The sequence below is a fragment of the Carettochelys insculpta genome, chromosome 31 (assembly GCF_033958435.1).
Source record: "Carettochelys insculpta isolate YL-2023 chromosome 31, ASM3395843v1, whole genome shotgun sequence".
Taxonomy (NCBI): Eukaryota; Metazoa; Chordata; order Testudines; family Carettochelyidae; genus Carettochelys; species Carettochelys insculpta.
The window spans coordinates 4,531,225-4,557,467 of record NC_134167.1 but is presented as its reverse complement, the minus strand read 5'-3'; the positions used below and the strand labels follow the sequence as shown (position 1 = coordinate 4,557,467).

At 59.6% G+C, this 26,243-nt stretch overlaps 1 protein-coding gene across 6 annotated transcripts in view; it reads left to right on the top strand.

Annotated features, from left to right (window-relative positions):
* DMTN (dematin actin binding protein) overlaps positions 1 to 25,524 on the top strand; it is a 32,058-nt gene extending 6,534 nt beyond the window's left edge. For 2 of the 6 annotated variants that reach the window (XM_074981723.1, XM_074981726.1), the window contains exons 2-16: positions 12,421 to 12,484; positions 13,179 to 13,233; positions 14,934 to 15,008; positions 15,619 to 15,774; positions 16,008 to 16,052; positions 16,715 to 16,823; positions 17,274 to 17,330; positions 17,446 to 17,598; positions 17,921 to 18,030; positions 18,334 to 18,439; positions 18,738 to 18,802; positions 19,533 to 19,582; positions 21,091 to 21,157; positions 21,353 to 21,433; positions 22,519 to 25,524. In XM_074981723.1, the coding sequence (XP_074837824.1) occupies positions 13,216 to 13,233; positions 14,934 to 15,008; positions 15,619 to 15,774; positions 16,008 to 16,052; positions 16,715 to 16,823; positions 17,274 to 17,330; positions 17,446 to 17,598; positions 17,921 to 18,030; positions 18,334 to 18,439; positions 18,738 to 18,802; positions 19,533 to 19,582; positions 21,091 to 21,157; positions 21,353 to 21,433; positions 22,519 to 22,632 (1,206 nt within the window). In that variant the 5' untranslated portion in view covers positions 12,421 to 12,484; positions 13,179 to 13,215 and the 3' untranslated portion in view covers positions 22,633 to 25,524. Of the gene's footprint in view, positions 1 to 3,866; positions 3,923 to 12,420; positions 12,485 to 13,178; positions 13,234 to 14,933; positions 15,009 to 15,618; positions 15,775 to 16,007; positions 16,053 to 16,714; positions 16,824 to 17,273; positions 17,331 to 17,445; positions 17,599 to 17,920; positions 18,031 to 18,333; positions 18,440 to 18,737; positions 18,803 to 19,532; positions 19,583 to 20,506; positions 21,158 to 21,352; positions 21,434 to 22,518 lie in introns of those variants that run through there. The other 4 variants (XM_074981727.1, XM_074981725.1, XM_074981729.1 and 1 more) reach the window with 4 other exon arrangements.
* Positions 25,525 to 26,243: the final 719 nt, after the last annotated feature.

Sequence of the window (26,243 nt, the reverse complement as noted above, 5' to 3'; positions counted from 1 at the left end):
CTCTCTGAGGTCTCTCTTGTAGACATCTTGGTAGCGCAGTTGGGGGTGTCTGGGAGGTCTTTTGCCAGAGGCTAGCTCACCATACAGGATGTCTTTTGGAATCCTTCCATCATTCATCCTGTGGATGTGGCCAAGCCAGTGGAGTCGATGCTGCCTGAGGAGGGTGTGCATGGTTGGGATTCCAGCTTGCTCGAGGACGGCAGTGTTGGTCACTCTGTCCTTCCATGATATTCCAAGGATGCGCCTGAGGCAGCGCAAGTGGAAGACGTTCAGCCTCTTTTCCTGGCGGGCGTACAGGGTCCAAGTCTCGCTGCCATAAAGGAGGGTGCTGAGGATGCAGGCTCTGTAGACTTGCATTTTGGTGTGTGTGTACAGCTTGTTGTTATTCCACACTCTCTTGCTGAGTCTGGAAAAAAAATGCTTTGGCCATGGGGGTTGCAGAACAGCACAGTGCAAAAAAAAGGGCCATATCATGTTCCCCACTTTGCAGCTGGGGAAACTGAGGGGTGGAGCGAGGGGATTGGTAGACCTGGGAAGAGAGCTTCCAGCCTGGCAGCTGATCATGGACCTGTGGGGCCCCTGATCTCAGCTCTACAGGCATCCCCAGCTGAGCAAGCGCAAGGCACCCTAGCCTTCAGCAGCTACCCTCCTGTCTCTCTCTCGGCTGCTGAAGAGACAGGGAGGCAGCCAGAGTGAGCAATACACCCCTGCTCTCGTCCTGCAGAGCCTGACCTGGGAGCGGCAATTGACACAGACTTGTCTTCATGCCAAGAAGCCTGTGAAGCGTGAGCATGTTGGCTGGGCAACTCCCTCTGCCTGGGAGCCCAGGGGCCAGAGCCTGTTTGATGGCTGAGGGCAGGGACCTTTGAGGCCCCCACAGCACTTGCCTAGAACCCCTCCCTGGTGTGCCTGTGCTCGGCAGAAACCTGCCTTGCTGAGCTGGTTTGGAGAGAGCTGTCTGCCTCCATCCTCCCCTGCCCACTTCCACTGCTCCTTGCACGGGGAGCGAGCAGCCTCCACTCTGACCCATGCAGCTGAAGCAAGAAACGTTCCCCCAGCTGCCTAGTTTTCGGCCAGTGGCCCAAGTTTCCATGTTAACGTCTCATTCTTTTCCCAGCAGGCACCTCTGCCGGGTGATGCTAACCAGCCCGGAAGGGACAGATTGTCAATAGCAGTGGGTCGGCAGTGCAAGCCTCCCTCAAGGCATTGTTCTAGCACGTTGCTGAGGGACCAGGGAAGGGCAGCTGGACAAACAAGGAGACAGATGCTGAAAAGCTCTCCCAGAGTTATGGGTCTTGTTTCTGCATCTCCCTGGGTGCTCCTGCCACCTCACTGCTCTTCTAGTAAAGCCTTTGTACCAGGCACTGAGGAGCAAGCTGCCACATAGATCCCAGGAGACGTTTAATGGACTCCCCAATCTGTAGGGCTACGCAGGGCATCCAAATCATGGTCAGGAATGTGGGTCCCAAAGTCACCCAAATCCAGCTGGTGGCCAGCCGCTCAAGCCCCCACTAAACGGCGTGGCCAGGCCCTAACCACCACACAGCGCATCCAAACCACTGCTTGGGCATGCAGGCCATTCTGCGGTTCCCCCATGCCAAGTCCAGCCTGGGCACAAAGTCCTGTGCCTGGAACGTGGGCTTCTGCTCATCCAGCTGGACAGAGCGTTCCCAAGTAGCTCTGCCCAGCCCTGCTGCTCCCCTCCCTTATCCCAGGCCTGCTTAGCATCAGCCAGTTTGGTGCTCTGGGGCTGCCGAGGAACTGTGAGTCATTTCCTGTCCGTCTTCACCCTTCTGTCAGGAAGCAGCCAGGTGCGTGAGGCTCCAGCATGCTTTCCCCTCGGCCGAGTTCCTTGCTGCTGCCTGGGCTCAGGCTGCTTTTCGGCTTACCTGCCCCGTGCCAGCTCTTTGGGACTAGTTGCATGGTACAGGAGCCCGGGGGGTAAGGCGAAACAAACCCTAAGCCGAGGTCCCCCTTGGCCATGAGCTACACGCATCCTGCGTGGTGGGCACACGTGCTCATGCCTCCCGGAGCTGGGGCAGCTGTGTTCTGACAAGCAGGTCTACAACGCTGATGGAGCTGGTTGGGCTGGGCTGACCTCTCCCCGAGGAAGCTGGACGGATGGCGCTGCCCCTGTGTGCGTCCCCTGTCCCTGCTGTAAGTGAGACCTGGCTGCCTCCTGGACGGTAATTGACATGCCATTATCACTACTGGCTCCTGGCGTTCAGATTGCATTGCTAGGGCTGAGTCTCTAATGGACTTGGCCGGTGTTGGCTGGTGCAGGGCTGGGAGGAAGCTGTGCGCATGCAGCCTGTCAGCTGGTTGCGTTGGGACTCGGGGGGACCCAGAGTTCAGTGGCACCGGTGGGAGCTGTATAGACTGTACAGGCTGGCCTGTTGCTGCAGACAAGGAGGCGAGGAAAAGTCCTGGGCTGTGTCTCTACATCTGCTGCTCCCAGTTTTTGTCAGAGGAGATGCAGACAGAATGTGCAGACCTCCCTGCAGGACAGGACCACACCAGGAAAGAGGCTCCTACTGGAAAGGAGACTGGCTACCGCAGAGGGAAGGGGAAAAATGATTTCCTTTACCCAGCTAGTGCCTGCGTTCAGTTCTCTTCCTCCATGGACCTGCAGCCCGAGTTCATTCCATGTGGGCACGGAAGTCCAGCTCAGATCTGCCCCTTGCCAGGAGCAAGCAGGCTGTTTTACGTGTTTAACGCACTAGACAGACCTTCAGGAGACCTGGGTTCATATCCTGATTCTCTTACTGACTCCCTCTGTGACCTGGGGCATGTCAGTTGGTTGTGCTGTGCCTCGATGGCCCATCTGTAACATGGGGCTAGTGGTACTGGCCTACTGCATGTTAGAGTTTGTGGGCTGCGTTAGGGAAAACATACGGGGTGGAGATGACGCGAGGTGTGTGCACACATTTACTAAATGGCCAGGCACCTGTTTGTGGGAGGAGGGCAGCTGAGGACAGGATGGCCATGCAGCCTGTTGGGTGAAGGACAGGCCTGAACTTTGATGAGTGTCAGGACTCCTGGGTTCCAGTCATGGTGTAAGTTGAATGGGCTCCCCCAGGGCCTTCAGCAGAACTTGCATGCACATCTCCGATTGGAGAATTGCATCCTAGAGTGCTCTGCCATTGGCTCACTGAATGGCCTATGGCAAGTCACTGCCTCTCTCTGTGCCTTGGTTTCCCACCCTTATCTGCCCCTGTAGGAACATAAGTGTAATTCTCTGAGGTGGGCAGGACATTGAGCTCCGCAGCTGGAAGGCACTGTCGCTGGTGGCTACAGTCCTTGTAGGCGCAGGTTCATTACATATTATCAGAGTTCTCTCCCCTCGCCAGGATCTGGGCTCTAAACCCACTGGGGACGGTGGCGGGGGGGGCTGGGCTGTGGATGGGGCACCTGGAGGGCAGGTCAGCCCGGATGGTCAGAGAGCAGAATCTTTCAGTGGAAGTCCCTGCCCTAGGGTGAGGGCAGGTTAGAAAGGGAACGGTTGCCCTGGGTTCGACTGAGCTGACGCCCAGCATCCCTGGGCAGCAGGCAGGGGAGGTGAAGGGGGAAGGGAGTCGTTGGTGTTTTAATGGGGGAGGGTGGCTATTTGTCAGGTGGGGGGTGCAGAACTGCAGACCCTAAGACCCTGTCCCAGATATTCCCAGAGGCTGTGGGGGTGGGCGCCTGTGCCCTGCCCGTCCCTCTCTGCTGCCCTGGGCTGGTGGGAAGAGGTGTGCGGTTTTGGCTCGCAGGCCCGGCTCCCCGTCTGTTTCAGGAACTTGTGACCTAGCGTATCCCTTGCTTATTTCTGGCTGTGAGTCTTTTCCATAGCAACCCTCACATGATGCCGCAGCGCGCGGGAGGGGAAATGCCAGGGGAGAGAGACAATGAGCGATGGAGAGAAGGAACTAGAGGACGAGCGGTGATGAGGCAGAGGGGAGGAGAGGTGGGAAAAGGGGGAGGAGCTAGGAAGGGGGGAGCAGGAGCCATGCATGCACCCCCTCCCCCAGTTCTCAGGCAGTGGCTGCTCCGGCCTGGCCTCTTTCCTGCCGGCTGCTGCAAGCTGACACGCTTGGCTGTTGTGAAAAGTCAAACCCTGGATTTCCTGGAGCTGCTGGGGATGGTGGGGGTGGGGCGGAGGGTCCTAAGTCACCCATGGCAGCCTGGCTTTGTGCACCGAGAGCCTCCTGTCCCCAGCTCCCCACCCCGCCCCCAACACTGCGCTCTGGAAGGGGACTGTGCTGGCCATGCTCAATGCTGCTCTGTACTCCATGCCTGTCCCGCTGGCTGGCCAGCCCCTGCCTGGAAACACCCCCTGCATGGCGCCACTGGAGGGGCTGGGAATTGCCTTTCTCTCAGGAGGGGTGGGTAGGTTAAATCGGTCTTGCCGGACGCAGTGGGTAGGCTGGCGCTCTGTCCTGGTCTGCGTTCTGCACTGGCCGTGGGAGGGAGAAGAGCGGATGGAAGGAAAGATATTGATGATGTTTTTGTGACGATTAACATTTTATTAGCATTTGTAGCGCTGCTGTGCCTGAGTACCACCGTCGTGTGCTAGGTGCTGCACAAAGGAAGGAAAAAACGATCCCTGCCCCAAGGAGCCCACAATCTAAGTCCAGCAGGCTAGCAGCAGAGGGGATGGAACTAGTGGGGCTGGAGGTGCTGCAGCACCCCCTGGCTTGAAGTGGTTTTGATGATAGCCAGGGTTTACAGTTTGGTTGGAAGGATCTCAGCTCCTGCCCTCCCACACAAATAGGTCCAGCACTGCTGGCTAGCAGAGTCTGTGTTTGCTGCTGAGCACGGTAAGGCCTGTGTGCCTCTTTCCTGCGCGTGAATCTCCCCCGCTGGTTGACTGTGTCGCACTTCCAGCAGACTGGGTATAAGTTTGATTCACTGTCCTTAGTCGGCCCGTGCCTTGGCTGCCCCCTGGACCAGGGGGGTACTTGTGCTGCTCTGTATTCGGATGGTGGGGGAGAGAGTGAGAAGGACTCGGAGACCTGGAGCTGGGTGCTGTGATTTTGTGGGAGGCAGGGGCACCTCTCGGGCAGCCAGTGGCAGGCTCCGACTGTGAGCACAGAGTTCTTGGGCTGGGCGCTATGTGTGCTAGACAGCTGGTGCAGCTGCTGGGATTCCCAGGCCATATGGCTACGCAGACAGGCGGCTGTAGTGTTCTCCGGGTGTGTGGGTTTGTACTTACAGGGGAGGGAGCCTAGAAGCCACCAATGTGTGGCTTGTCATCTGTGCCTCTGAGGACAGGGCACAAGGCTCTGGCCAGCTGTGGGGGTGGGGGAATTGCCCAAAGGGGTCCCCAGCCTGCAGCTTGGCTAAGCCTGAGCATTGAAGGCTCAGCAATGGGGAATGCTGAAGTGAGGGCCTGACTTCCAGGTGCTTCCCCGTTCCCACAGCAGCATCTCAGGCTTGCCTGGACTCGGTCAGCCAAGTGCTGTGGGCCCTGCCCACCTGGTGCGGCTCTCTGCCCACAGCTGGTGACAGGGCTGTTTACCTTGGAGGCGAGCAGCCGCAGGGCTGGGTAATGCTGGCACCACAGCCCACGCCAGCTCCCCAGGGTCCCAATGGCTACACACCAATGCCGAACAGCCCAGAGGGAGGAGGAAGCCTGGCAGGATGGCACAGGCCTGGGCTCTGCCGGAGAGAGCTGGGCATTGCCGTGGCTTTAGAGTCACACTCCTGCTCCTGCAGATTCGGCTGGCACAGGGTCAAACCCATCTATGCTATAAGTCGGAGCCGTGTGTGGGCCAGCCCCTTGCTCTGCCCGGCTTGGCTTTCAGCTCTCTCAGTGCCCAGTCCCTGTGGTCCCGGGGCTGGTGCAGAGAGACCTGGATCCCAGCCCCTGCAGCTCACGGCTGGCTGGGGTGAGAATCCCAAACATGGGTAGGATCCAGCCTTATCTCTGATGGCCCCCGCAAGCCGCCAGCAGCACGTGTGTTCTCAGCCTGGCTGCCAAGTAGAGCCCGGGTGGCTGGGATCACTGGCCCTGGGAGATTGGAGGTTGCTATGGAGAGAACGGCTGCAGATTTGGGTGGGGCACAGCTGTCTGCTCCAGATAAGCATGTGCTTTCTGGTGAAGGGCCGTGAGAGGGCTGGGAGCTGACCGCAGTGGGTGAAAGGGACAGATTCTAGGGACAGCTGGAGTGCTGCCCACCTCCTCCTCCGGGCCCATAGTGTGTCCGACTCTGCTGTCTGTCTGCCTGTCTGTCATCACCAGACACAGCCCCTCATTCACTCTTGTCGTCCGTCTCTTGTCTTGCTGCTGGTTCCCGCCTTGGCCCATCTCCCCGCCTGCACCTCAGTGGTCTCTCCATCTCCCTGTCTGTCTGGGTGTCCGTGTGGGGCAAGGGCATGGTGAACTGGCAGCTGACTCAGGGTGCGGCAGAGCCCAGCCAGTGGGCGGTGCGAGAGGCGTGTGGCCGAGACGCTGTTATTGCACAAGGGAGAGTCTGAAATGTTCCTATCTCTGAACGAGCCCGTCTCTCCGTCATGGGCAGCGGCTGCTGGCTGCTTCCAGCCTGGACTTAGCTAAGGTCTGGAAACCCCTGGGGGAAAGCTCTGAGGGGAGCTGGCAGCTGCAGGCCTGTGGGGGGCAGATGGGGATGAGAGCAACGTTTTCTGTGATTATTTGGGATGATGTGATTATCATCTAAAAATACCTGGGGAGCTGTCTGGCTGCCAGGGAGGGCCAAGCAGCTGCTTCTGACAGCTTTGTCAGAGCCTTCCAACTCAGCCAGATGTGACCCCAGCACAGAGAGCTGCCTGGTCGAGCAGTGGGTGGGGTGAGGTGCTTCCAGCCTCCTCCAGCTCCCAGCATTGCTCACTGTTCCCAGCAGACAGATGCTCCCCCGGGCTTTCCCTTTGTGCCATACAACATGCCGAGACTAGGGTTCCCGCTAACGTTTCCCATCTGTGGGTGGAATAAATTTTGTTCTGTGCACTGAGGTATGTGCGATGTGCACCACCAGCAGAAACACACATTGCTGGCCATGGGCGCTCTGCTAATCAGCTGAGCAGCTTCTAAATCTTTCCTGGGTGGCTGCCCAAACTTGGTCCTCCTTCCCTGGCCTCCCTTCTTCACCCTGATTTCCTTCTGGCTACTCTCCTGGCCCATAACAATGTTGGTCGTTACATGCTGTGACAGTGGCTCATCCCCAGTTTTTCTGCCAGCCATGACCCACCTGAGCCAGCCCCCCAAAGGCAATGCCTGGCACTCACCTGGAGCCTCCCCGGCGGAGCATTCTGTCCTGCCCGTGGAATTAGACAAGGCGTTACACTGAAGTGTGTGTTGTGCCAGTGACTTGCATGGGCCACCCCTGTGTGTGTGTGCACGCGCACGACACGGCTCAGTGCAGATCAGTTCCAGTTGATGTGTGAGATGTGGCTTCACATGGATTCTGCCCCCGTGGCTATCCAGGCCGTAGCTTCGTGTGGACCTTTACCACTGATTATGCAGGGTGTGGCTTTGGGAGGATTGTCCCAAGTGGATATATGGGACATAGCTTCACGTGGTTTGTTCGTATGGAATACAGTGGGTGTGGGCTTTACACGGGTCATCCCAGTGAATATGCAGGATGTGGTTTGCAATGGGTCATCCCCTGGAAAGGCAGGAGCTGTGGCTTCATGTGGATCAGCCTTAGTGAATGTGTGGTACTTGGCCTCCAGTGGGTTCTTCCCTCTGAACACATGGGAAGTTGCTTCATGTGGATTGTCCCTGGTGGTATGGGGGGGGAGGCTTCACATGGATCGTTTCTGTTTGTATGTGGCATGTGGCTTCATGTGGATTGTCCACAGTGGGTATGTGGGAGAAGGCTTCACGTGGCTCATTCTCATGGAATATGTGGCTTCATGTGGCTGGTCCCCAGGAGCTATTCAGCATATGGCTTCCTGCAAGTCATCCTTAGTGAGCCCCTGAGATGGGATTGTCCTCAGTGAATATGCAGGAGGTGGCTTCACATGGATTCTGTCCAGCTGATATGTGGAAAGTGGCTCCACTTGGATCATTCCCAATGAATGCAACTTCGCATGGATGGGCTTCATATGCTATGTAGCTCATGGCTGAGAGGTAGGCTGGGCGTGGCTTAGCTGAACAGAGCGTGCAACGTACTTATGTCCTTCCCATCCTTGTGAATTTCCAAACCTGCAGAATCTGGCCCACCCACGGGTGGTACAACAGGAAAGCCGTGAGATTGACGCTCAGCAAGGCTGTGGCCAGGGCATTAGTGGTTCCTGAGATTCCACTGCTCAGTGTCCCTTTGCAATTGGAGTGAGCATCAACCTGAGCTCTAATCCCCTTTCCTGTGGGCAGCCTGAGATTGCCAAGGGCTCTCCTAATCTGCTAACAGCAAAGCCCAGTGTGAGGAGGAGCGGGTCTCTGCTGAAGCCATTCCCAGGGAGTCAGGGACTCCACCCCTGGCTTTGCCGGCCACGGTGCCTCTGGAAAGTCTGAGCTCATGTATCCTGTGCTCCAGTCAGCAACTCAGCCTGCTTGGTCCTACAATACCTCCTTATCTAGCCTCTCCCATGCTCCCGCCATCGTGCAGTGCTGCCACACAGAGAGAGGCTTTCGCGGGCAGGCGGGGGAAATCGCCCCTGCCCTTCCTGGTGCTGGCCAGTGAGGGTTCCCATGCACTTCGCAGGCACTCAGGAATGGATCCTCACAGCCCCATTCCTTGGAAGTACCCACCCCCTTTCTCTAGAGGGGTCCCAGGCACAGAGAGGGTCTGGGTGCAGCCCCTGGGAAGGGGAGCGGTGAGGCTGGATTTCTGTGCCACCTGGAATGGGCTCAGGGTGTGGCTGACTGGCCAGAAGAGAGAGAGCACCACACAGCACCAAAGCAAAGGCCCCCTGGCCCAGAGGTGGAGAGATTCCCAATGAGACTGATGAGCCGCGGTGATAAGCCTCCTGGAGGGGAGGGCGCAGGGTGACAGATCACACTAGGGTTGAGTTCCTGTGTCCCTCCCATCTTTCACGTCTGGAAGCAACGGCTTAGTGTGATAAGCCTCAGGTTTGAAAGCCCAGGCCCGTTCAAGGTCAAGGCTAACAGCCCAGCGGGGTCAGCTCAGCTCTTCAGTGCTCCAGGAGCTTACTGCATGTGAGCCTCCCCGGGACCAAAGAGCCCCTGTATGCGGCTTGGTCCCAGGCATCACTGCTGTGCAGCAAGCTGCACGTCCCGGCTCCATCCCACACCACCTCCACACCAGAGATGGCTGCATCTCAGGGTCCTGTCAGGAAGAAAGCTGCTAAGAGAGGGACTTGGTGCATGACCCTGGTGGCAGACACTCCCCGTTCGGAGCATGAGGACTTGCTGCTCTCCCCTGAAGCAGTTTTTCAGAGAAAAGGAAGATAAGTGAAATGTAACAGGGAAAAGGGGAACGCAATCCTTGCCCCTCCCCTCCCGCTTGCCCACAGCTCCGGCCCCTTCTGTACTGGGTTCTTGTCCTTCCCAGAACCACACGCTGCTTGTCAGCCTGACTACTGCCTCGCTCCCAGGGAGGCCTTCTCGCCCCGCTGCTGGCTGGGCCAAAAGGCTTAATTCACTCTGCTCTGATTGTCAATGCCAGGTCAAGGGTGGCTTGGGATAACAGGCTTCGGGGCTGGGCCCGCAGGGCTCACCAGCCCAAAGCAGGCTGGGGTTGAGGGTGGGGTGAAGACAAGCTCCTGCTGCGGAGAAGCCAGACGGAGTGGAGCCCGTTCAACTCGGCTGGGCGGGGAGGCGGCCGAACAACAGCCCCATTGTCTCCCCCGGCTGGAGGGCAGGGCTTGTGCGAAGCTCCAGCAGCAGCAGGAGCGGCTGGGGGAGGCAGGTGAGCGGTCCTCATTGGCTTCATGCTTCAGGTGGCCCTGCCTGGGACATCCCCTCTAGACTGTCAGACAAAGGCCGGCCCACCCTGTGCCCTTGCTGGGAGCAGGACCAGTCCCCCAGCAGCCTCGGCGTGGCTAGGCCCGCTCCGCACCTGTTCAAAAGGCCCAGCATTAGGGGAAGGGGAGGGGCCAGTGGCCTTCCAACAGGGACACTGGGCAAGGCCTGTGTACAGACAGCATCACAGGCCAGGCTCTCACGGCCGCTCAGCAGCTTAGGCACCCACTGGGGGCTGGGCTTGTGGGGATCAGGCCCTGCGCTCTTGTGGAAAACCTGACCCTGGGCATTCGGAGTCCCGTGTAACCAAAGGGAACCCGCCCAGGCGGCTGCGATAGCTCCGTGGTATCACCTGCCTTTCACAGGTGGGGAAATCGAGGCACAGAAGGAAAGAGACCCCTGATTTTGGGTGCCTCAGGGTTTCACCCGGCAGCTTCCGGCCCTCCAAAAATCCAGACAACCAGAATGAGGGGCCACTTCCGAAAAACTTAACGTGCTGCAGGTCCCCCTTCAACACCGTGTCAGATGTCCCCCGGGGGTCCCGGCCCTCAGCCCTTTGCTTGGGCCTCGGGGCTCGTTCCCTGTGTCCTTGGACAGCCGTAGAACTAGGCTTGGTTCGGAGGCTGGTGTCCAGAGTCTGGAGGAGGACGGTGCTGGACGTGCTCCTCGCTTTGGTTCCTAGCTGAGCCCTCCCTCTTGGAGCCTCAGCAGCTGGAACCCAGGAACAGTGGGGCATGTGGAGGCTCTCCCCATGGTGGTGTGTGCCAGCAGCTGTGAGTTCAGCTCCCTGTGGGTCGTGAGCCCTGAGGAGGTGGCAGCTTCCCGAGCCCCACGGGGTGAGGAGTGGAGGAGACAGATGTATAGTAGCTGGGCAGGCTGTTCCCCGCCAGAGGCTGCAACACAGGGAGAGTAGAGACTGCTTGGGAGCTGGATTACGCTGTCCCTGCTTCTCGCCTGGCCCCGTCAGCCAGGTCGCGACTGCAAGGGTGCATTTTCCTAGCAGCGGGGCGGGGGGGGTATTGATCGGCCGTGTCTCTGGCTGGCAAGTGCGTCCGAAGGGCAAGGGTTGGGTTTCAGCTCTCAGGCCGGAGAGCAGCTCCGGGAGAGGGGGCTGCAGGGGGGGTGGTGCTTGGAGATGCCTCGTGTGGAGCTGATAAGGTTCTGGCGGAGAGGGGGGTGATGCATAGCTTTGTCATGTATGACCCCCACCTGCTGCGGGAGAGGCTCCCAGGCGGTGGGGGGAGTGAGCCAGCACTCAGAGGTGGGTCAGAACCAGAGCCCACACTCTGACCTACTCCCGAACTCCGTGGCTCAGGGAGCACAGGCCCACTGCAGCCGTGGTGGTCCTCACTGATGAGGCTTGGCAACTCCCAGAACAGAGCTGGGTTTGCCCACCTAGGGCTATTGGGGGGCACCTTACTGTACCCCTGTTGGGGTGATGTGGTGAGGGGGGCAGATCCCCAAGGCTGGGGGTAGTAGATCCCCACTGAGCAGTCGTGTCAGGGGCACTGCCAGAGCCTGGGGCTGGAGCGCTGCCTGCCCTTGGGCTGTGGAATAGATTGAGCTGCTCCCCAGCTGCCTGTCCACTGCCCTGGGGACTGCCTGGGAAGCCCCTGTTGACAGACTGGTGTAGTTGGAGGTGGGGAGGGCTGGGCTGGGCAGAAAAGCGAGCGTGTCTGTGTCATTGCTGAAAGCTTGGGAGGCATCCAAGTGCACTCGCTGTCACATCTCTTTGTCCCCAGCACAAGGGCTCCAAACAAGCGCACTGATCCCTCCGCTCCGGGCATGGAAAGCCTCCCCACTGGAGGGACCTGCAGCCTTCTCTGTGAACCTGTACGGCTGCCCCGGAGAGACGCACGTGCTACCCAGCTGGCTTTGTGTCTCCAGTGGGGAGGCCCACGCATGGGCCTCAGTGCACCTAAAAATGACCCCGCCCACGTGTGGAAAAGATGCGGAGGGTGCAGTGGTACCGCCTGGCAGGGCGCGTGACTGGCCGGGAGCACTCTAAGCTCATGCCCAGCGTGGCCAGGCCCTCCCTGCCCATGCCCAGAGGCGGCAGAGCTATCTTGGTGGGCTGAGCCAGGTCCTCTCTCCGCACCTTGGCTCTGGGTAGGCCAGGCGTTAGCGCAACACCCAGGCTAACCACAGGGTCCCACATTGTGGCTGTGAATGAGGGCTGGTTATAGAACAGGTCGTTTCCGCTGGGTCCTGCAGGGATTGCGCTGTTCTGGCCCCCACCCCACTGACCAGGGGTCAAACGTGCAACATTTGCAGGTGACACAGTGACTGGAGGAGGGGGTTGTAATGAGGATGCCGGGTCACTGGTATGGGACAACCCAGATCACTGGGTGAAGTGGGCACAAGCAAACCAAAACAGCAAGGCACACTTCTGGGCCCAGGTGCTCCCCGCCAGGCCAGGTGGGAGAGCCAGGTGTCTGGGGCCCAGCTGCCCTGGCTGCAGGGACTGGTGTGTGGGCGGGCAGGAAGGGGAGATCCGCATGCTATGTCTTGGGTGTACAAGGGTCTCACCGCTCCCCTCCTGTCCTCCACTGCAGAGGGAGCCTCTGGCCCATTGCCCAGCCTAGGAGTCCAAAGGGATGTGGAAACATAGAATCACTGGTACGTAAACCCGTCACCAACCCAGAGATGTTCCCTCAGCTTTCCCAGCCCTCAGGCAGAGGAATCAGTGGGACCCGGACCAGAACCACCATGGTCCACAAAGGCACCGGCTGGCTGGCAATGCATCTCGAGCCCCAGCACCCCCCGCTTCCCCTTCCCAGCCTTGGCCTCTACACTCTGCTGCCCCCACTGTGCTGGCTGATGAATATTTCAGAGCCCAGCCTTATGCACCTCACTCTGCATTAGCATCAGTGAAGGCAGCTGGCTCCGCCCAGCAATGGGGCACAAGGAGCTGCCTGGGGGGGCTGCAGACCTAAGGAGCTGGGAACCAGGCACTGCTCGGAGGCTGCATACAAAGGCCACCTCTTCCTCTGAGATGGGTCTGATCCATTTCTGCCCTGTGCACACAGGATCTGGGCCGGCCCTCCCCTGTCCCTCCAGCTCCTGACCCACTGTGGCACAGCAGCGCAGGGCGATTATCCCAGACCCCCTTGTCCACGCCTGGGCTGGGAGCAAAGGTCTGAATGGCAGCCTTGCTCAGGCCACAGCCTGGCACCAGCTTTTTTGTGCCAAACCTGGAGAGAGGGGCAGCAGGCTGGGCAGGCCCCGGACCTGTTGCCAGGACCCAGGTAAGCAGACCCGCCCTGCCTGCCCTGACTGAACATTGCTAATGAGCCTTCCCCGACGCCCACAGGACTCTGTGCGTGACCCAGCTTCCCGCAGACGACGGAATGGAAAAGTTACAGAAGGTAAATGAACTGCCCCCCGGGCTCCTCTTTGCAGGCACCCCGAGACTCTGCCAAGGCGGGGTGGGGGTCAGCAAGCAGGGGAACCCTTCAAGCCCAGCCCATCTCTGCTGGGGGCCAGGGACCTCGTGTCACAAACTGGTGGGTCTCAGCTGCTGGCAGCACAGAGCGGCTGGCACCAGCAGGGCCCCAGATTTGGCACATGGATCTCTGCAGAGAGATCAAGGGCCCCAGCTGCTGCTGCGGTGGCTGCAGGGAATGCCCAGGTCGCTGGCAGCAGGGAAGGGGTCCCAGGCTGTGCCTGCTCAGAGGATGTGCAATGGCAGGACAGAAGGGCATGTCCCCAGAGCCTTTCAGCACTCATCACTGCCGGGTGCACTGGGTCGCACAATTGCACACTGCTGACTGCAGTCCCCAGGTGGCTCTGAGGCAGTGGGGCGTGCAGCTGCTGCTCCCAGAGAAGCCAGGAGCAGGGTCTGTCCTTCCCCGTCTCCATGCTCTGCCTGAGGGGCACCGCCCCTTGCCAACCAGAGTCCGGGCCCACAGCACCATCTAGTGCTTCCTGCAGCTCTGCTGGACGCAGCTGCTGAAGCTGCTGGCCGACAGTGCTGCCCCAGCAATGTCTCCCTTTGGGCTGCCAGAGCCCGGGTTCTAGCAGGGCTGCATGGATCCCCTCGTCCCTGGGACTTTCCCCCAACTCCCAGCCTGCATCGGCTGAGCTGTAGGTGAATGTGGCTTGGGTTTGGGGAGGAGCTGCAGTTCACTGCCATTCTCCAGGCTACAGATGAATCATTCCCTGGTCCCCCAGTCTTAGGCAGAGCCCTCTGCCACCCTGGCTCCAACAGTGGCCAGGACTAGCTGCTGCAGAAGAAGGGAAAAGAACCCCCCCCGCCCAGCCTCCCACCAGTAGTTGTGGAATAATCGGCCTCCAAGGGAAGATTCTTCTTGACCCTCCTCAGCTGGAGGTTTGCTTGTGCCCTGAAACGGGGTGTTTGTATACCCTCTCCTGTCTAGTACAGCTGTGGTGGTTCTTGTGACTCAGATTCACCCCTGAGCCTTTTTCAACACTGCCGTGCTCTTCACCTTGGTAGGATCCAGCAGCAGGGAGTTCCAGAGGGTTACAGCTCCCGTGCCCCCTCCTTCCCCAGCTAAACCTGAGAGCATGTGCAGGCAACAGACCACCAAGGAATGGGGCTATCAGAGAGCTGGTGTCCTTCTGCATTGCCCGGCTCTTGCTCTGAGGCTAAAGGCCCTCCTCTCTGGCAGCCAGTTCCCCTGATCTGCAGCCCTTGCTCCAGAGGCAGAGGAGAGACGACACGGAGGGAGAGAGAGGACTGCAAGGCCATTCACACCTGCACTCACATACAGACATAGTCTCAGGCACCCCCCACAGTTTCATGTGTGTGTATACACACAGCCACTCCCCAGACCTGGGAGCAGGTGCATACTCACTATTCTCAGCATCGTGGACTTCCCTCTCCAAAGCCATAGCTAGGCAAAGGGCCCAACAAATGACATGCGGCTGGGCGGGAGGCGCTGCTGGGTGTGGGACTGTAGTTCTCCCCGGGAAAGGAGCTGAGCGGGCGGCTGCTTCCCAGGAGCTGGGCAGCGGAGCTGGGTTGTCTCTCGCCGGGCCCCTTGGCTGCGTTGATGAAGCCGGCCGCAGGGAAAGCAGCTCACGGGGGTCTCTCCCGCCTTCCCAGCAATCTTTGACCTCACCTGGGAGCGTCTCTTCCTCTCGCGGGTCCAGTGTTCCGGGATCACCCTCCAGCATTGTGGTGAGTGCTGCACCTGTGACGGCTCCTTCCGGGGGCTTCTCGAAACCGCCCCAACGCCTTGTGGCAGTTTAATAGAGTGGTGAGAGCAAGGGGAGGGGCGCCTGGTCTCCTGGGTCCTTTTGCGGCTCTCTCTGGGTGAGGTGTGTAGAGCCAGGGCACTCGGGAGCAATGGTCCCTCACATCTTCTTCCATTCACGTGCAGAATAAATTTTCTCTGCTCACCGAGGCGTGTGCAGATGTGCACCACCAGGAGAAACACAACCCAAGCTGGGTGATCTCTGCTAATCGGCTGGGCAGTGCTGGAATTTCTCCTGAGCAGCTGCGCAAGCCCCCACCTGACGGGGAACACCGCTTGGGAGGAGCACCACCTGCCTATGTCCCCTCCAAAATGCTCATTATATCCCCTCCCTGCCACTCCAGCTGGCCCTCCGTGCACCCCCCCCCCATAGGCACTGGGGACCCTGCTCTAGTTCTTAGAGCGGGAGTCAGGTGTCCTTCCCATCCCAGATGGGCTCTGAGGCTGGAGCCCCTCACAGGAAGGAGCTCAGGGAAACCTGCCAGACCTGCTGGAGGCTTGTGTGTTTGAGAAGGAGCTTTTCCCCCTTTGCAGGCCAGAATGGACAACGAGGTTCTGGGCTACAAGGACCTGGCAGCCATTCCCAAGGACAAGGCCATCCTGGACATTGAGCGCCCTGACTTAATGATCTACGAGCCCCATTTCACGTACTCCCTCATGGAGCATGTGGAGCTGCCCAGGAGCAGAGAGGTGAGGTCGTCGGGTGGGGCCTGGTGCTCTGTATTCATCCCTCTTTGCCAAGCCATAACCAATGGCTGAGCCAGTGTAAGCTCTGTGGGTGGGCAGCTCCCCTCCAGCTAGGGGGAGATGCCTGCACCTCGCAGGGCTGCAGGCCGGGGATGTATCGAATCTCGCCTGGGTAGCCCAGTGGTGCGGGACAGGTCAAGTGAAAAGCCTCTGTCTCTCTCTGCTTCCTCCCACAGCGGTCCCTGTCCCCCAAATCCATCTCTCCTCCGCCATCTCCAGAAGTGAGTACTGCCACGCCTGGCCTCCTGCTTAGGCCTGGGACTCCGGGCCGGACCCAGCCCCCCAGTAGGGTCCTGGGAGGGCTTGCAGACCTGGCTGCTCTGTGTGTGCACACAGAATGGGCCCTGGGCTCAAACCTGGCAGGCAGTGTAGAGGTACCCCCGAGAGCCTCGGCAGGTGGAAGGTGTTAGTGAGACTGGTGGCCGGGCTGGTGCCTGATGCTGCCTGGCTGACAGCTCGATGGATGAGTGTTCTCACGAGGGGATCCACCTTCTCCAAAGGCTGTTCCCCACCAGCTCGCCAGCCGGCCCCTGCACTGTCCACACACCGGAACTGCCTTGGGTGTGTGCATGACCAGCTGGGGTGAGGTCAGCCAGAGCCCAGGGGCTTGGCTTGCGGGTGGACCCTGCTCCACGGACAGAGTGTTAGGGCCTGAATTAAGCTGAAAGCCCTGTGGAAGAGAAGGATGATTGACAGCTGCAGTGCCAGTCTCTCCCCACTCCAAGCACTGTCAGGCCTTCCCGGGATTTCCCTCCCCGGCGGGGATTGGGCACTGGGCTTGGCACTTGGGGCTCTCTCTGAGCATGCACAGGGCCCCTCTCAGACAGGCTGCATGGGGCACTGCTGTGGCCCTGGCAGCTGCTGACACTAGCTCTGCTCTCAGGTCATCCGGGACTGGACAGAAAACAAGTCCCTCGGAAGCGCCTCGCAAGCGGCGAGTCGCCGGACGAGCAGCACGGTGCGGAGCGGAGTGCACCACTTCCACCGACCTGGTACGGCCCTGCCCCTGCCTGGGGCTCCCCACCTGGGGGGGTGAGGGGTGGAGGTCCCCAGCTTCAGGGCCACCCAGAAACCCTCAGGAGAGAGCCAGGCCGGACCTGCTCCCAGCACACCTGCTCCCTGTTCCTACTCTGGGGCCTTCCGCACTCCCCAGCCTCAGCCAGGTGAGTGGGGAGCCAGCACTCAAACCCATGTGAGGCACTGGGTGTCATGTGTCCTTCCTCCCCACCCCGCCAGCACGCAGCAGGGGATGCTGTGCCCTGCACCCGTGCAGCAGGACAGCGGCCAGGCAAGCTTCCCCTGCCAGTGCACCTACGAGCGAGGGGTAAGTCAGCTGGGTGCCATGCAGGGGCCCATGGGTGCCAATGGCCAGGGCAGGGCGGGGGCTCCCTGGGCTGCCTGCTCCTTCCATGCCGGTTCTCACCCTCCTGTTCCCACCCCAGAGACCAACACCATGGAGCTGAACATATACAAGAAGCCGCCGATCTACAAGCAGAGAGGTGAGTGCAGCCGCTGTCTGCCCCAGCATGCCAGCCTCACAACCGTGAGGTGCCGGGGTGTGTGGGGAGGGGCAGCAGGACACGGGGAAGCCAGAGCTCATTTCCTGTCCCTCAGAGCCCACGACGGCAGCCCTGCAGAGCAAGCCCCTGATCGAAGGCCAGATCATCGAGTCCTCCAAGTTCCCAGCAGCTCAGCCCCCAGACCCCAACCAGCCAGCCAAGATCGAGACGGATTATTGGCCCTGCCCTCCCTCCCTGGCCGTCGTAGGTAGGGGATGGCCGTGTGTTGTACCTGCAGAGGGGGCAGGCTGGGTCAGTCCTGCGGTGGGAGACCACCGAGAGAACCTGAAGCGATGCTCTCCGTCGGCATCCAGGCGCATTGGGACGACCAGTCGGGGAGATGGCACATGCAGCCAGGGCCCTGGCAGCTCACGGTCATGAAAGCCCTGGGGTTGCGTGGGCGCGTTCTGCCTCCCTGCACTTCCCTGGCGGGATTGCCTGGATCCTTCCCAGTCCCCCTCTCGTGCCCTGCCCCCTTGCCTTCAAGCCCGACTCTCCCTTGCTTCCTGATGCCCTCTTTGGCTCCCTAGAGAAGGAGTGGAGGCAGCGAAAGGCCTCCAAGAAAGGCCTGGATGAGGAGGAAGATCTCACAGAGGAAACGACTAACCTGCGGGAGCTACAGAAACAGGAGCTGAGTAAGGTAGGATGAACTTAGAGTTGCAGGGCCCCAGGAATGGCTGAGCCCTGCGCTGGGCTGGGGCTGGAGGGGGCTGCAGCTGAGGTGATGGTGGGTTGGGGGGGTCACAGGCAGTTGGTGCCTGTGGAGGGAAGGGGGTACAGGAAAAGCCTCCGAGAGGAACAGGGTGGGGGCATGCGGGGCCCCCCACTTAGCAATTTGAATGTTGTCAGGGACCCAGAGGGAAGGCCCACAAGTCCCCTGTGCTGGGGATGGGGCTGTGTCCTAGCACAGTGCTCCCTGACCCTGTGTGCTGCTTCTGCCCAGGTCACTTCAAACCTCGGGAAGCTGATCCTGAAGGAGGAGATGGAGAAGTCAATCCCCATCCGGAGGAAAACCCGCTCGCTCCCAGACCGAACGCCTTTCCACAGCTGTGAGTGGGCTGAGCAGTGACCCCCTCCTCAGAGCTCTCCTGGCAGCCCCAGGCGCAGACTGATCCGAGCCCAGCCCCACAAGCACCGTTGCTTTAGCAGCGTGCCAGGCGTTGGTCTTATTTAAGTATTCATGCTTAGAGGCTGGGGTATGAGTAGGCTCCAACAGCCCCCACAGCCCCTTCCCTGCAGTGCCCCATGATGGGAGAGGCAAGCAGGTGTCATGGGGCTGCCTCCCCAAACCACCCCCTGCACCACTTGGTACCAGCCCGGGCGTGACTGGCTGTCACTCTTTTCCAGCTCTGCACATGGGGAATTCCAGATCCTCGACCCTTCCAGCCTATGGGAGAAGTGCCCTCACCAGGGTAAGGCAAAGGTGCCTCCCTTTCACCCTCCTCTGGCTTGTGATGCCCACAAAATCCCAAGGAGTTTGGTGTCCCCCACATCACTCTTGTATGGGTTCATTCGGTGTTCAGAGCCAAAGTGACCCCTCCACCCCGGCTGAGCTGCCAGCCAGCTGACTGTACCCGAGCCTAGCCACGGCTGCTGCTAAGGGCCCGGCTGGGCGGCTGCATACCCTGGGGTAAAGTCACGGGCTGGGTTGGGGCTGGAAGAGGGGTTGCCGGGAACTGAGAGCCAAAGCCATTTGACCTGTGGGAACAGCTGGCTCGGAGCCCTGCCGGTGAGGGGATCCAAGGCCTTATGTCTATGGGCTGCTGGCTCAGATCTGGTCTGCGTCAGTGGTGACTGAGTCATCGCCACTTTGTGGCTGTTTGGAGTCTTGTGTGAAATGAGTGTGTTGGGTCTCAGTCCAGTGGGACAGCTCTCCTTGCCAGACTCTGCTCTCCCCCTTGGAGGTTTCCTCTAGGGCAAGCTGGAGGGCAAGGCAGGGGGCATCTTTCTGGGTTGCCCCCTGGAGTGCAACTGCTCTGGGGGTTCAGGGGGCCCTTAATTCCTGGAGCTCCCAGTCCAGCCCGGCCCACCAGCTTCCAGTTCCTTCTTGTGTCAGTCAGTGTAAGACGTGGCTTCTGCCCAAGCCCCTGCCCCTCCTGCAAGCTCTGCCTGGCAGCCAAGGCTTCTGCTCTGTGTTTGCAGCTGCAGTCCGCAGAGTTCAGCTCCACCAGCAGCGAGAAGGGGAGTGCAGGTAAGAGAAGCATGCGGCACAAGGGACAGGCACCGGAGGCATCAGAGTGAAACAGCTTAGCTGGCACAGTGTAGCACACCCCATGGGCCAGACCCACAGCTGAGCCCTGGGCCCTTTCTTCATCTCTCGCCCAGCCCCACATTCGGCTGAGCTAACTGCCCCCAGGTGCAGATGGATTTGCTTTGAGTGGCATCAGAGCACTGGGGAAGGCTGGAGACCTGCTCCTCCAGGGCACCCATTTAAAAGAGACCCAGCAGAGGCCAGCATCTGACAGCCAACTGGAGCTGCTTCGTGAGCTGCTGCACCTTGGTCCACTTCCCAGCTGCACAGCATCCACCTGGCAACCCCAGCAGAGGCCAGGGCTGGCTGGGGGGTGGGAACACCTTCCCCACCACCGCAGACCCCACATGGTAGCTAGGCAGCGTGTGGGGGAAGCCTGCCCAGTCGCTGCCAGGCTGGGCCTATTTGGGGGCCTTTGATCCCAGCCCGTCCTGCCAGCGCCAGCTCGCTGCAGGGTGGGCTGAAGACCAGCTGTGACCCCCTCACTGCCAGGGTGGGCAGTGACACCGGTGGGAGTGTAGCTCCTCCACGGCAGCGTGTGCGGCCACTGTCCTGTATCATCTGACGCGGGGAATTTCACCCGGGGGTAGAGGTGGACCTCCCTTCCCCGAGGAGACAGCAGCCGGGCTAAACCCTCCGCTGGCGTGAGCACCCTTGCACCTGTGAGCCAGAGCCCCAGTGCGCGTAAAACCCACAGGACTTCCCCTGACCTCGTGCTGATTGCCAGCAGCGGAGGATCCAGCCCCTGGTTCTAAATGAGCTGGGACACACAGCTCCTGCCCTAGCCAGGGATGCAGGGGGACTAGCTGGGGAAAAGGTGTGGCTGGAGCTGGGGTCTGTGACCCCTTTTCTGTGTGTTTTTCAGGCCTGCAGGTACGCGCTTGCCCAGCGGCTGGAGGGGAGATCAGAGCTCCTCCCTCCCCACCGCGCTTGGCTGGCACAGCCGCCAGGGACACGGAGCTCAGCGGTGCAGGGACTGGAGCCACGATCCAGACCAGACCCCCCGGGACAGACAGGGACGGGGAAAGGGCAGCAGGGAAGGGCTGGGGGAGACAAAAAAGACAGTGATATAGGAGCTCAGGTGTGGGAGAGACCATAGAAACAGGGATTTAGGAACTTGGGTGTGGGAGAGACAATAGAGACAGAGATTTAGGCGCTCAGGTGTGGTGGAGACGATAGACAGGGATTTAGGAGTTTGGGGAGACAATAGAGACAGGGATTTAGGAGCTTGGGCATTGGGGAGACAATAGACAGGGATTTAGGTGCTTAGATGTGGGACAGACAATAGACAGGGATTTAGGAGCTTGGGTGGGGGCAGAGCCACTCTCAGCAGTGCCTGGGCTGAAGCCCATCACCCTTTTGGTGACTGAGATTCCCTGGGGGAAGCAGTGGGGATGCTGGTGTGGGAAGCCCCGTCTGCCCACTGGAGACTGACTGTGGGTTTTGCTGCCTGCAGAATGGCCAGCAGGGGAGGATGGACAGAGGGAACTCCCTGCCCAGCATGCTGGAGCAGAAGGTAAGAGCCCTGACAGGGGGCTGGGGACTCTGCAGCCCGGGGCCAGGGTGCAGGGTGTCCCCCTGCTCACACATTGGCCTGGGTACCTGAGGTGGGGGGTGTGCTCCATTGCAATGCAGGCTGAGCTGGGGTCGGGGAGGTGGCCCAGGTATGGAAATGAGTCCCCCGTTTAGCTGTGTGCTCCTTGCTTCTCAGATCTACCCCTACGAGATGCTGACGGTGACGAACAGGGGTCGTGTGAAACTGCCTCCAGGAGTGGACAGAACAAGACTAGAGGTACAGCCTGGTGGTGTCTGGTCCCAGGGTGGGGAGAGGGGCCAAGGGAGCAGCCGCTGACCAGCCCCAAGGTGGGGCGAGGGGCCAAGGGAGCAGCCGCTGGCCAGCCCCAGGGTGGGGAGAGGCTCAGGGTAAAGCACAGGGAGGAGATGGGGAGGGAGGAGAGAAGCGGAATGCGGCCTGGCCCCTGGACTGGGAGTGCCCAAGTCTCCCCCCACACCGCGTCCGCTCTCCTGCACTCCCACAAACAGCCCCGGGTGCTCCCTTCTCTTGTACCAATGCTAAAGGTGGAAGTGAATTGGATTAGAGAAGGAGGAAGCCAGGCCTGCACCCTATGGCTGCATGGCTGAGGGCCTGCCCCAGGGGCCAGGCACAGCAAACACCAAGGACAGCACCTAGAGTGGCTCACATGCAGGGCGGGTCAGGGACTCAGCCAGCAGGGAGTGTGGTCAGTGTAGGCCGGTGCTCGGAGAGAATCTCTGGCATTCAGACCTGTTCTCCGCGCTGTGTGGCTGGGGGATAGCTGAAGGCGTGCTGCTAAATGCACACTTCAGCCAGAGATGTGACTGCAGCACGCGTAGACGTCCCCAAGCCAGCACTCTGTAGCTAGCACAGGTACTGAGAGCGGGGCAGACACACTGATCTGGGGCAGGTGCACCCCAGGGTAGATCTGGTGCACACTGATCTGGCACATCCACATGCACGCACAGAATCTGATCAGATACAAACACTGACATCTGGTGCACAAAAACACACTCACACACGTGCCCAGACCTTATGTGTGCCCATGCACTGACCTGGCCCACACAGAGACTGATCTGGCCCACAAACGCTTGTGCGCACACAGAGCGGTCTGCTACACACACACAGACACACAAAGATTTTGTACATGCATATTCACAGAGACCTGGCACACACACAGACTGATCCGGCGCACAAACATGTGTGCACACTGCTCTGTTGCACAGATTTTGCGTGTTCACATGCACAGTGACCTTGCACATACAGAGCCTGGCCTGCCACACACAGAGGTGCACCCACAGTGACCTGGGCGTAACCCCCACTGTCTCTCTCCCTCCCTCCAGCGGCACCTGTCCCCAGAGGATTTCCTGCGTGTCTTCGAGATGTCCCTGGAGGAGTTCTGCAAGCTGGCCCTGTGGAAGCGGAATGAGCTGAAGAAGAAAGCTTTCCTGTTCTGAGCCTAGTGCCCGGCCTGAGCCAGCCCGAGCCATGGTCTCAGTTAGTGTCAAACACAGTCTCGCATCGCAGCTGCTTTAGGGCTCTTGAGCCGGTTTAAACACCTGCCTCCTCCCCTCGGAGCCGCTCAGGCAAGTCGATCCCCCGCTTCCAGGTCTGCCCTCGCTGCGGGGGTCGGAGAGCCTCTCCCTGCCTAACCCTTCCCATGGGGCGGCTGTGCTAATCTCTTGTGGGCTGCTCGTTCTGGGTCTGACCTCTCTTCATGGAGCCAGGAGAGGGAGAGTTGACTGGAGGGGAAGCAGGGAGCAAGCAAACCCCCAGCCCATGCTCCCAGCCCAGCCTGAGCTGGATGCAGAGGGGCTGAGGCCAGAGACGGGACGGCTGGGGCAAGGAAAGCCGAGGGAGAGCCCCCGTGAGCTTTCCCATCTGTGTGCCCTGCTGCAGGCAGGCTGTCAGTCGCAGCCCTAATCCGTGGGCTGGATGGCATGTGGGGACTTCTCAGGGGCTGAGGATCTGTGTCTCTCTTGGGGTGGCAGCTGGTTCAGCCAGGGTGGGAGCTATCACTGCTGGGAGGCTCCGGGTTTGCTCCCCTGGCTCAGCTGGCAGAATGGACAGGACAGGGACACAGTGCAGTGCTCGGTTGCTGAAAGCCTGTTGGTTTAGGTGTAGGGAAGTCAGGGCTGCTTCCCTCGGGCTGCTTGGCCCTGACTGGCTCCTCCACTTCAGGACCCTGTTCCAGCCTTACTGCTGCTCTTGGGGCCAGCCCCCCTCCCTGTGAGTCTGAGGCAGGGGACAGTCTGCTGAGCTGTAGCCCTACATGGGCCGTGGGGGTGCTGGGTATGACCCGGCTGTGCTGGTCATTTCCTTAGAGCAGTCTCCAAGGACAAACAATCTTTGTTAGCAGCCCTTCCCCACCTGCAGTAGGGGCCAGTTCCCCATGATCGAACGCCCCTTGGTGGGGCTGGCGGGGAGAGAATCAGAACCAGACCTTCCAAGGTCACCTCTCTGTTCGCTCGCTCCTGGCCCCCGCTGCTCTCAGGGCGCCCCACTCCCACCATCTCACCCCCGTGACCCAGGGGAATGGACCGAGCACCCCCCATGTTCTAAACCCATGGCCTAGACTCTTCAGCCACAGAGCGCTCCAGGCTGGCTGCTGCCCTCCTCCCCCCAGGAGAGGGTTGCTCTTTGCTCCATCACTTCAGGCCCTAGGAGCTGGTGACTTTGCTCCCACTGCCAAAGTGCCGCCCTGCCAAGCCCAAGGCCCTTCCCACGCTTGACAGGGGAGTTTGACTGGGCAGTGCGAAGTCAGGGCTGGACTCTGGGAACACGCCGTTGCGCTCTCTCCGGCCTGGCATGCGATCTCTGGCAGCCTTTCTCCTCTCACTCTCAGGACTCCCAGCCAGGGTTCCCCCCACCCCATCTCCGCAGGACTGCTGGGCCCTCTGAGAGTATGCCAGCAGTACACTGCCCCAGACTGCGGCTCTGCCCTGGCCACAGCCCGGGTGACGAGAGGGTTACCGAGAGATGTCCAGCTGCAGCTAGAGCCTGCCAGCTGCTGGGAGTGAGCTGGTGGCAGAGGCTAATTAGTCACTACAGCCTTAACGAGGGCACATCCACAGGGTGCTGAGAGCCTACGTTTGGTCCCGAGAATGCTGGCAGCAGAGCCCATAGGACAGAGGGGTGGGCACTTGACAGACAGAGCTGCTAGGCACAGGGTGTCTCAGACAAGGCAGTTCTCTCTAAGCCCCAGGGTGGAACATCATTAGGCAGTGACAGTATTTTAGAGCCAGTTTAGGGGCCCCTCTGTAGGCAAGGGGGATGCCCGCCAGATGATGGGGCAGAGGGGATGCCAAGGCAGTAGCTGCAAATCCAGGCCTGTCCTGTGCAGAGACTGACATGGCACCGATCCTGGTGAACTCTGGCATCATCACCAGTCCCTGGAGTTTGGAAATAACCAGCCAGAGGGCTCTGCACCCTGCACACAAACCCCAATCTCTGCATGTCCCTGAGCCACTGTGAGGAGCAATGTGTCCTGGAAAGGGTAGGACATGTACTAAGGTCCAGGGACGTTGTTCCCTGCAATGCTTCTCGTTTGCCAGCGGGTGAGCAAGGTTTCCAAACAGCTGTGGTCCTCACCTCACCAGAGTTAGCTCCAGATCTCTCAGCCAGAGAGAGAGAGAACAGCCGGGGACCTCCCCGCAAGGGAATCCACGGAGCCAGAGTTTGGCTCAGCTGGCATGTCTCAGGCACGGCCTTACCCAGCAGGCCAGGATCATTACAGAGGGGTGAGCCAGGCTTTCTGTGAAGCACCATGTGTGGGCAAGATATTGGCCTGGCCACCTGCTCCTGCCCATGGTGGGGGCTCTTCTTGTGGGGCACCTGAGGGAGAGCCCAGTGGTCTGACAGCCCATCCCATCTGGGCTCCAGCACCTTCCATGCCTCCAGGGACAAACCATGAGAGCTAAAATTTCCCTTTGCTCTGGGGTCTTTTTAAATCTTCAAATAACCAGCAGTTGAACAGGGGACCTGCCACACCACTAGCCAAACGATTTCCTGGGCTGCTGCTCCTTTCAGGCCCTCAGCTGGTCCTTTTTCTACTCTGCATCACATCTGCGCCCCAGCACTAGCCTAAGCCCCACGTCCCCTTCCACCCATGGCCCTGCCACTGCACTCTGTCAGGATGTAAAGAATGTAATTTATTGGGAAATCCCTGGCCCGTACTTGCCTTTCACTGCTACTTATACAAACAACATATCTATATAAATATATATATATAAATATGGATTTTTTCTGATTTGAATACAGTGATTCACTTTCTCTGTTTAATTTTTGCTGGTGTCAGAATTTCCACGTGAGAGTGATTTTTTGCTTATAATTAAAGGTGAAATTGCTTTATTCAACACCTGCCTCTGCTGATTTTCATTCCTGTTAGCTATGGGGTGGTGTGGCATATCACTCTGCAGACAAGGACTGCAAAACGTTTTCCAGACGTGAAGAAATTCAGCCTCTTCCCCTCCAGCCATGGATATCTTTAATCCCATGTTATATGCTGGGAAAACAAGGCCGAGAGAGGAGTGAATTGCCCAAAAAGGCCCAGTGTGTTGGAGTCGGGAATTGAATCCAGGACTCTAGACTTCCCATTTTTTTTCCTGCTCTGTCCACTAAACTGTATGGGGTTCAGCTTCAAGAGGTGTGAGTAAGAGGGCAGGGGTCCCTGAGTCCTAGTCTACCTCTCTAGGAAATGCTCCCTCATAGGTACTTGGCTCCCAAGCCAGCGCTGCAGTCCATGCCATTCCATTCACATGGCTATTTTTAGCATGCGAGTTCAAGCCAAGTCTGTAGAGCCTGGCTCCCCGCTGCAGTGTAGACACACCAAAACTGTCCCGTGGTTAATCCTGAGCCCCTGCCCTGCTCAGTGGTTCCTGTCTGGAGGACTTAGGTCTCACAACAGGATCCCCCTCCGCTCTCCCTCACACACAGGGTACGACTATGCTGCACAAAACCCCGGCAGATGCACTCAGAGCCCAGGACCGACTGACGCAAGCTGCTGGCAAGACACTGACCATGCCCCACCGTGCGCCCCCTCCTTCAGTTCTATGTATTTGATGTGCCA